At 64.8% G+C, this 9,908-nt stretch overlaps 1 protein-coding gene across 1 annotated transcript; it reads right to left on the bottom strand.

The window, feature by feature from the left end:
* Positions 1-5,976: 5,976 nt before the first annotated feature.
* On the bottom strand, positions 5,977-9,389 carry TMEM121 (transmembrane protein 121). The gene is made up of 2 exons (XM_045823412.1): positions 9,314-9,389; positions 5,977-7,395 (listed from the first exon to the last, which is right to left on the bottom strand). Exon 2 carries the CDS (start codon positions 7,238-7,240, stop codon positions 6,284-6,286), a length of 957 nt encoding a protein of 318 aa, XP_045679368.1. The 5' UTR covers positions 7,241-7,395; positions 9,314-9,389; the 3' UTR covers positions 5,977-6,283.
* Positions 9,390-9,908: the final 519 nt, after the last annotated feature.

The following is a 9,908-nucleotide window of genomic DNA, read 5'->3' as shown; positions in this document are numbered from 1 at the left end:
ACGCCTCCATCTTGTCCGGAAGTCACATTGTATCCTTTGAAGTTTATTCTGCTTTGTTTTGTATGGCTCTGTTGATATAAACCAGATGTTTAAGCTCCAGGCATAAGGAATAAACTCCTTATCTCATGAAACACGTCTTAAAGACCTTCTGGCATCAGCTCAGCTAACAGACCCTGACCTGAGGCAGATCTCTGTGTTCCTGCGATTGTTATCTATAAATAATATCTGTTTTCCTAAGACTGTAGCCTTTTTGACATTGACTGGTGAGCTATGATGTATGCTGTGTACACCTGCACACACCATTCCCAATAAAAGCCGTTTGGGAGGAGGGCTCGGGGCCTTCTCCGCTAGAGGGAACCGCCACCCCCTTTCCTGCCGGAACAGCAAGGTTGTGTCCAGGACGACTTATTTCTCATCCACAGTGGACGGGAGGAGCATGCTGCTGGATGGCACTCCTCCCACAGGAATATAATTAAGAAATTGAAGGCAAGTTTTGACCAATATGTGCAGAGATTAAAACCCTCTTATGCTGCAGGAATGTGAAAGTTTAATGTATCTTCAGAAAGTTAAACATCCAGTTACCTTTTAACTCAATTCCACTCCTAGTTATATACTTTCCAAAACTTAAAACAGATTTCCCACCCAAAATTTGTTCATGAATGCTTCTAACAGCCTATTCACACACTAAACAGGTGGGCACCACCCAAACACCCACCCACATGGGCATGCACGGGCGGAACGCACTCTCTCCATGGAAGACGGTTCTGTTCAGCCCTGAAAGGATGATGAGTGTGAGGTGGTGCAGGTGCTGCAGGGACACGGCGGTTCACCAGAAAGTAAATATGGAATCACCAGGTGATCCCACAGTTCTGCTTCTGGGCCGCGCCCCACGAAACCGAGGACAGGAGCAGGAACCGAAGTCCGAGCCTCTTTTCCAGCCGGGCCCAGGGCACCCACAGCCACCTCTCTGTGGGGTGAGTCGCCTGGGCGGCATGCAGGGACCTTGACTCCCCTGAGCTGCCTTCCTCTGCTCACTGCAGGTGTTTGACGTGCAGAGGAAGGTCACCTACAGGCGCCTGGGCACCTGGCACGCAGAGCTTCGGGAGTTCAGGCTGGAGATCTGGTGGCCAATAAAAGCGACAGTGAGCCCTCCCTGCCTCTGGTGCCTGGGGTTCCTGGGGTCCCGAGATACACCCCCGGTCCCACACTGTCACCTCCCTCCCAGTAAACACCCCGCCAGCCCCTCTCTTCCCCTTGATGACTGATGTCCTGCCTCCTCTCTGCAGCCGACATAAAGATGAGCCAAAAAAGCTTCAGTTTTGCGAGGAAGTTCTCCCTGCCCCTGTACTTTGCCTCGGCTGCAGACTGCACGGACATCGTCAAGGTAATGACAGAGGCAGCCAGGCAAGGCGGGGGCGCACGGGGCAGGGCCAGGCTGACTGCTGGGGGCGGGCCCTGGGGCAGTGGCTGGGCCTGTGACAGGCAAGGTCCCTGTAACTACTGACAGAGGGGCTGGTGGGCCCACGGACCAGGTGTGGAGGCAGGGTGATGGGAAGCAGGTGCATTGAGGGGTGACCTTGCTGGTTTGAGGGGTGCAGTGTCGTGCGGACTTAGGACGGGGCCAGTGGGTCCGAGACAGGCAGAGCCCAGGTCCCTGGCACCCACAGCGGAGGTTTCCTTCCTCCCCCTCCTCCCACAGCTCTTCGACGATGCGATTCGATTGGCCGTGTCTTACAAAGAGAATCCCGGGACTTCACGGATGAGGTTTTGCAGGAGCTTGAGGTAGGTCAGGCCAGTGTCAGGTGGGACCCAGGAGTGGCTCCTCGTCGGAGGGTGCGGGACGTAAGCCGGTACAACTGCATAATTGTGAGTGGGTGCGGTTTCCCTCACTGTCTCTCCTTTTGGAATTTTATATAATCTTTCACCTTTGGGACCTGTGAGGACGCTGCGGGTTGGGGTCCCAGGAGCCAGACCCCGCCCCCCCGCCTCCCCCCACCCACACACGCCGCCTCCAGGTGGGCGGGGCCCCGGCAGCTGCGCAAGGCTGGGGCTCGGGAGCCCCCGGTGGCCATCCCCAGGCATTGCGTGCTCTGCCGCGGTGCTTCCGCCTGTGGGGCTCTCGGGCACGCGAGCTCTAGGCGCGGTCCCACCTGCCAGAATACGCGTTCCCTCCTCTTCTCCCCCGCCCCAGCTCTCCTCGCGGGGGAGCCCCGGTGTGACGTCACACGGTGGCGAGGCCCGCCCTGACAGCCCCCCACCCCCTCCCCCTTCCCTGCGCCAGGCCCACCCACCTGTGCGACTTCTGTCTCTCCGAAGGCGCGGAGTCGCCCTCCTGGGAGGGAAGAGTTAGCCCAACCGCAGCGCGCAGAGACGCCCGGGCCCGGCCCTGCATGCCACGGCCTGGCACTCCCCACCCACCTGGGCGTCCGCGACCCCCGCTGAGGCGCCCCGGCTTCTTTGCAGTGACCTGTGGTGGCCTAGAAACTGCTCGCGAGTTCTCAGCGCCACGTGAGCCCCCTCGCCAGCGAGTGCCAGCGCGGAGCTTCCCCGTGTTCAGCCTTGTGCCGTAAAGAATGAGTGATATTCTTCTCCACCCTTGCCAAATGTCGCCAACTCGTGGCTCCCGTCGCCCTGAGCCCCCGTTCTTGGCCACGCGGATGGCGCGGCGCAGCTTTCCCCGGGAAAATCTCGCAGAGCTCAGTGTGGGGAAGGGGGTTTGGCGTCCCGGCCGAGGTCCCGCCGACGCCCGTGAGCGGTGCTGCACGGCGCCGCATCTACTTCACCTGCGACGGGCCTTCCCTGTTCCGTGCGGGTCGGGAGTTCCTTTGGGGAACTGGCAGTAAAACGAAGGGTGGAACATGGGCATTTATTAGCGTCCTCTCCCAAACAGCGCCAAAATGGGAGTTCTGACAGGTGCTTGTCTGCCCTTTCCACGCTCCGGGACTGTCCTCGGTGGGTCACATGGGCAGCTCATTTAGTCCCCACCGTGCGCAACCTACTGAGGGGAAGCTGTGCTGAAGGCCCAGTCTGACTCCCACGGCGGGGCGGGGCGGGGCGGGGAGCGATCTCGGAGCTCTCTGGCAGGCGGGCAGGCGGGCAGGCTGGGCCTGGTAGACCGGGGCTGCCCAGCCTGACTCCCAGGGGACTGCCAGAAAGCGGTCTCCAGGTGCCTGAGATCAGGTGCACCCGCACATCTAGAAGGGGGTGTCTCTCCAGCCAACACTGGCAAGGTGTGAGGAGGGTTCGTCCCGCTCTGGAGTGTCAACAGGGATGGCTGTCCAGACGGCTCTCACGACTAGGCATTGTCCGTGGCCTTCTCTGATCTGCTGAGGGCTGTGAGGAGGCGGCATCTGAACCCCCCTGGGGGGAGGGGCTGCAAGGACATCCACTCCACCCTCCCAGCCAGACCTCCCCGGGGACTGGCTGCGCCATCTCCACTTTCCTGTCCACTCCCTTGGGAGCTCATTCAGGTGGGCTTCTACCCCACAGTCCACGGGCTGTTCTGTCAAGCAGCCGGTGGCTTCCTGGCATCCCCGCCAGCTCCCACCACCTAAAGGCCGCCCTGGTCCTCCCTGCTGGTGCTCCGCTTGGTCTGGCAGCCCCACGAGGCTGCCTTCCCGGTGGGCAGGGAGAGACAGCCTCTGCCTGGGCTCAGCATCCAGGCTGCAGGGGCGGGCAGGCAGCTGACCCGCCATCAGGACTGGTGACTGACGAGTAAAGTGATGAAGGACACAGGGTCGGCCAGCTGGCCTCTTCGGCTCCGGGCCATCGAGGGCTGCCTCGGGAAGCAGGGGACAGCTAGAATGTGGCCATTTCCCACCCCATTCCCAAGGGGGACGCAGAGGACAGACCCCTCGGGCCACAACCAACAAAGGCCCCTGGACCCCAGCCCTGCAAGGCCAGCACTCCAGGTCATGGGTGTATGGGTGCCTCGCCAGGGACCTCAGAGACATAGTTGGAGGGCTCATGGGCCCTTATTAAACCAAGTCAGAGCAGAGTGGGGCTAACAGCCAGAGCGTGAGAGGCCAGGGAGGCAGTGCCCAGGAGGACAGGCGTTCCCAAGGGTCTGTGAGCCCTGGCCTTCTTCTCTGCCCTGGGAGGAAGCCACGCTCCCACCTGACAGGGCACCCAGCTCCCACCTGACAGGGCAGCCTGGGGCCTCAGGCAGAGCTGGCCCCGGCAGCATCCCCATCACTGCCCCCTGACCCCACCCCCGGGCCATCTCCTCAGGAAGATGCTGGGAGGGGAAGCATCAGAACAGGCAGGAGCCCAGGACCGGCAGTGAGGGGTGCATGGCAGTCAGACCCTCCCCAACCCCGCTCTCCGGGCCTGCCATCACAGCTGAGCTGTTTCCACGGGACTCCCTGGCAGAGACCAGGCAGGGACAGGGTGGACCAGCTCTGGCCTCATGGGGAGGAGGGGCAGCTCAGGCTTGGACACCCAGAACTGGAGCTGGCCCTGCAGGCCTTGCCCTCCGGTCCTCCCAGGCCACACACTCCCAAGACAGCACCCACACGCTGCTCCACTGGCCCAGACTCAGTGTAGCCCCTCCCACTGCCCGAACCCTGGGTGGCTCCACCCACCACCGCCCCTTCCCACAGCTCCTGCCCTCTCCCCGTCCACTTGCCAGCCTGGCTGACCCCTAGGCACTGCACACCAAGAAGGGGGTCTGCCTGCTTCCCCGTAGGGCTCCTCGCTGCCCACAGAGCTCCCGGGCCAGGAACAGGTTGTGGCCCTGGTGTGATTCCTGCACAGCTGAGGAGAGTTATCCTGGAAGCCAGCTGGCTGCAGAGCAGGTGACCCCCAGAGGCCAAAACCCCCGCGGCAGCGAGCTTGGGTATGGGAGGGGTGAAAGGAGAGCGGGGCGCATGGGGGGAGGCTGCCACCTGCCCATGGGCCCCTGTGACGTCCCAGCCCAGCCCCGAACCTCCAGGGAGGAAAAGGGCTCCCAGAGGACCCTCCTCGCGCCACTTCCCACCCTTCTGAGGGAGGCTGGTATAGACCCCCAGAGGTCAGGGACCTAGGCCTTGCATCAGGAAGTGCCACCAGGCTCCACAATGCTCCGTGCCACCTGATGAGACGTTACACCACCACCCAGTCACCGTGCAAGGCATCCTGAGACAGCCATGGCAACCACCTTCCCAGATGCTCCAGGAGCTCCCCCCACCCCACCCCCAGGGTCTGTTAGGGCACCTGGGTTACTGGGGGAGGCTGGGTAAGAGATCTGCAGATGGACCTCAGCGCCCTGGCCTCTCTGGTCACCAGGGTGCCATGTCGCCTGAGCCAGGGCAGCTGAGGGCTCCACGTGGCCTCGGCCACTGCCAGGCTGCATGGGGTGGGGCCAGGCTCCATGTACCTGGCCTAAGGCTGCCAGGGCCACCTGGCCAGCAAAGCTGGGACCCATCTGGCTCTCTCTGTGGTGGGCTGAGGGAGAAGCCTGGCACCAGAGTAGAATTAGGGGCTTGGGGACACTTCTGGACCTGAGGTGCAAGGACAGGGACAGAGGCCTGTGCACCCTTGGGTTGGGGGTGGGTTAAGGCAGCAGTCCCCAACCTTTTTGGCACCAGAGACCAGTTTTGTCCTGTGGAGGAAAACAATTCTTCCACAGACGGGGGCGGGGGGGGGGGGGCTTGGTGATGACTCAAGCACATTACGTTCAAGCTCACCTCCTGCTGTGCATCCCTGTTCCTAACAGGCCCAGAGTCTGGGGACCCCCAGATTAAGGTACTCCAGACAAGCATAGTCAGGGGCGGGGACCTCTGGAGATGGGGACCTCGAGGCTGGAGGGAGGGCTCTCTAGGACAGCAGCAGTTGTCCCCCCCCAGGAGCTCCTGAGAGCCCCCTGGGGAGTGGCACTCACTCACACCCCCTCCTCCCACCCCTTCCCCAGGATGCAGCAAACAGCACCATGAGACTGTGGGTACAAAACTGTAAACATGAGTCTTTAAAATGACAGAGGCCTGCTTGGCCCCAGACTCTGAGCCAGAGGCTCCCACTGAGGGACCCCAAAGGACCAGACCTCATCCCCCTCTGCCCTTCCTTCCCACCCAGGATGCTCAGGGGGGTCTTTCCACGCTCACACGCTGCCCTGCTGTGGGGCTGGTGGGGGAGCCAGGCTGAGATCAGTGGTCCAAGTGGGTCCCTGAGATGAGAAGCAGCTACAGGCCTGACCCTCGGGCACCCGGGCCCTGGGGGAGCCCGCCCCCACCCCATCCCATGCACACTGCACGCCCCACCAGCCAGCGTCTGCGCCCGCGGGGGTCCTGGGGCCGTGTGGGCCCTGTCACGTGTCCAGGGCATCGCGAGTGGGCGAGGGCCCGTGGGGGCGGCCGGGCGGGCCATGCAGCGGCGGGGGCGGCGGCACCGAGTTGCGCTGCGAGGGCGGCGGCTGCAGCTCCAGAGCGAGCGCGGGCGGCGGGAAGTCGCGCACCTGGCGGCGGTACTCGAGGAAGGTGCAGGCCTTGGTGGCGAGCGCCACCACGTTCTTGCCGACGAAGATGGCCGAGACGCGGCTGTCCCGGAAGAGCGCCATGTTGGCGGCACGCGCCAGCACAGCCACCACGTTGACGGTGGCAAGGCTGAGCACTGGGTAGAGCATCATCTTCTGCGGCGCGATGTGCTCGCCCTGCATGCTGACCTCGCTGAGCGCCACGCACGGCAGCACCAGCAGCAGCATGTAGCAGTAGAAGAAGGTGAGGCCCTCGGCCCACAGCGGCAGTCCAGTGCGCGGCGGCTCCCACAGGTTGGCCTGCATGTCCAGCAGGTCCAGCAGGTCCAGTGCCACCCAGAAGAGGCGGCCACGCAGGTCCTCGCGCTTGCGGAAGGTGCGCACGTACTCCATGCGGTCGAGCGCCACCAACAGCAGGAAGAGGCCCGGCACGCACACCGACAGCAGCAGCGTCAGCGCCTTGCGCGCCACCGGGTCGGCCGCGCCCCGCCGTGCAGCCTTGTAGTTCTGGAAGATGAAATAGAGCTTGATCTCCAGCACGAAGATGTAGAGGAACCAGAGGATCATTGCGTAGCCGCGCTTGGCCGTTCGCACCTCAGCGCCCACCCACACGGCCACGTAGCGCAGCACCAGCAGGAAGCACACGTCGCCCACCAGCACGATGATGCACACACCTATCTTGCGCGGGCCCTGGTTCTGCTCCACCAGGTAGGCGTCCATGACCGCCATGCTGCCCATGATCACCAGCGTGGTCAGGCACACGTGGCGCCGGTCCGGGGGCGGCAACACCATGGTGGGCCGCCGGGACCCTGGCCTGGGGACGCGTGGCCCCCACGTGAGGTGGGACGAGGCCCGGCAGCGGTGGCGCTCAGCCAGCGGACATGGCGCAGTGAAGCCCGTCCAGCCGCCTCGAGGGCGCCACTGCTCCTGGCCCGAGAACTCAGAACCTGGGAAGACCAGAGAAGACAGAGTCAGAGAGCCGTGGGGGCTGCCTCCCCAACTCCTGCGACTAGCCAGAGCACTCAGTGGCACGCACGCGCCAATGCGCGCCCCGACCGGGAGCCGAGCGGGACCTCCAGGGGGCGCTGCAGCCCAACCTGAGACCCGAGATCTGCCGGCCGCCCGCCGAGAAATCAACGGAACGGAAGTGGCTTCTCCGCCGCGCGCATCCCCGGGGTCCCGGTTGTTACTCCCTACTGAGCCCACGCCACCATCCCTCCCGCTCTGGTGGCCTGTGCCTCACGCCCGAGGCCGTTCCCACGGGGATTCGGGCATCTTCTCTCCCCACCGGCGCCGCGCTGGGCGGGGACATGGGCCTGTAGCCACCAGTTCTGCGCCCTGGAGGAGCGCGGGAGGCCGATGGAGGCCCAGGCCGCATCCTGAGACCCGGGTTTTCTGATCCAGGAGTGAGTGGTCCAAGTCCTGAGGTTCCAGCCCACAAGCCTCTCCATGCCTCCCTACCCCGGCCTTGCAGCTCACCCCCTTGCCCCAGCCGGCTTGGGCTCCCCCAGGTCCACCCTCCACAGGCACGTGGACCACCCTCCGCCCTGCTCCCACCATGGCTCCCACAGCCTTGGGAGGCTGGTGCCCTGGCCGCATGCCCTGCCGGGCTTGCCCCTGCACCCGGCCAGCACACCCACACTGCCTGCTCCCTGGGAAGGGGTGGCCCCCTGCACCTCCATGTGGGGCTCTGGAAGCCGCCTTCACCTATGCCCACTTGGACCCCTTTCGGGGCCGCAGCCCCAAGCCTCCCTCACGCCGCTGGCACCAGTTGTTGTGGCTGCCAGTGCCGGCTGGAGAGACACACCAGGCTGAGGGCCCCGCACCCGGGCAGGGTCACGAGAGGGGGCGATGGAGGCCCGCACACACTCCCCCACCCAGAAGTCCATAGCAGGCTCACTTCCAGCCCAGCCCCTCGCTGCTTCTCTCCCCACCACAGCCCGGCCCCAGGGCTCTGTTTACTGGCCTGTCTAGACAGGGACATGAAATTTAATGTCACCCCTGACTCTGGAGCAAGTGCTTGGCCGGCTCCTGATGACAAAGCAGCCCCCACTGACCAGAAGGAGGCCCTGACCCAGGGGTCTTGGCAGCCACACGCAGGACTCGGACCACTCTGAGTTCAGACACCTGAAGTCAAGGGTGCCCCTCCCTCCACAGTTCATAAGTTCCTGCTCCCCACCCACACACCCACCCTGTTCTCACCCCCACTGGGTGGGCATGCTTGTCCAAGGGGACCCCACACAACACGTGGGGGCCTTCCCTGGCTGCAGCGGCGGCCTGGGGATCTCCTTCCCCCGCTCACCCAGGCCAAGCTGCCAGAGAGCCGCCGCGCAGCTAGCCCCTTCCCTGCACCCACTTCCCCAGCTCTCACTCCCGCTGCCACCTCTCAAACCCGGGCGCAGACCCCCATCCCCACGCGAGCGCACAGAGCGAGCCCTGGCCCGCGCCACCAAAACCGAGCAGGACCTGACCAGCCCTCTCCAGCCGCCCTGGCCGGCCGGTGCTGCTGTGTCCCCCACTCGCCCTCCGCCTGGCACTCACAGATCTGCGGCCTCGGGCCCCTCACCGCCCTCCAGTCCCTCGCTCTAGCCCCCACCCAGAATCACCCTCCGTGTCCACGAGCGGGGGAGCTAGGGCCGCCGCCCTCCACTCGCATCGCCCCCCCCCCCGCCACCAGCCCCCACCAGACTGAGGGCAGAGAGGGGGCTGGGCCGCTCCCCGCGCGCTGCGCCTCCGCTCCTCCGTCCAGGCCTCACCCCTGCTCGGCGCCCGCATCCCACCGCCCCTGCGTCCGGCAGTGGGGGCGCCCAGGCCCAGCCCCTTCCCAGCTCTAAGGATGCAACCGCCCTCCCGGGTGGTGCCTACCCGCTGCCCAGAAGATGCCGCGCCCCGCGGGCCCGTGGAGCCTCCGCCGGGCCGAGGCCGCGCTCCTTGGCTGGGCCGCCCCGCTGCACCCCCCGCCCCTGCCCGAGGCCCCGCCCCGCGCCCCACGCGCCCCGCCGCCCGCGGGGATGGGGTCCGGCGCCGGTTGCCACGGCAACAGCACTGCGCAGCGGCGGTGGCGGCGGTGGCGGCTGCGGCTGCTGCCACTGGGGATCCGGATACCCCCAGGGTCCAAGCGCTGGCCCAGGAAATCACTGCACCCTTCCTCACCCACAGCCAGAGAACCTTCCTGGGTGCTCCAGTCTCTCTGCGTCCTGAATTTCTGTAGCAGCTCCCACCCAGGCCGCCTACCAGGTGACCCCCCTTGCCCGAGGCAGTACGCTCCCCGGACCAGTTCCTGCCCCGGGAACTGACCCTGATGTGGGGGCCAGGCTGACCTGCGGCTCTCTGCAGGTGGTGCTCCAGGCCTCCGTGTGACCCGTGGGAACAGACCCAGAAAAAACCAGTTAGGTTATACGTTTAGGTCTATGATCCGTTTTGAGTTAAATTTGATGTGTGTTGTAAGCACAGAATCTGT

Source organism: Phyllostomus hastatus, unplaced genomic scaffold, assembly GCF_019186645.2.
Source record: "Phyllostomus hastatus isolate PE091 unplaced genomic scaffold, TTU_PhHast_1.1 phas_scaffold_501, whole genome shotgun sequence".
Taxonomy (NCBI): Eukaryota; Metazoa; Chordata; class Mammalia; order Chiroptera; family Phyllostomidae; genus Phyllostomus; species Phyllostomus hastatus.
Note: the sequence above shows the minus strand (reverse complement) of the source record. Positions and strands in the feature narration are given on the sequence as shown.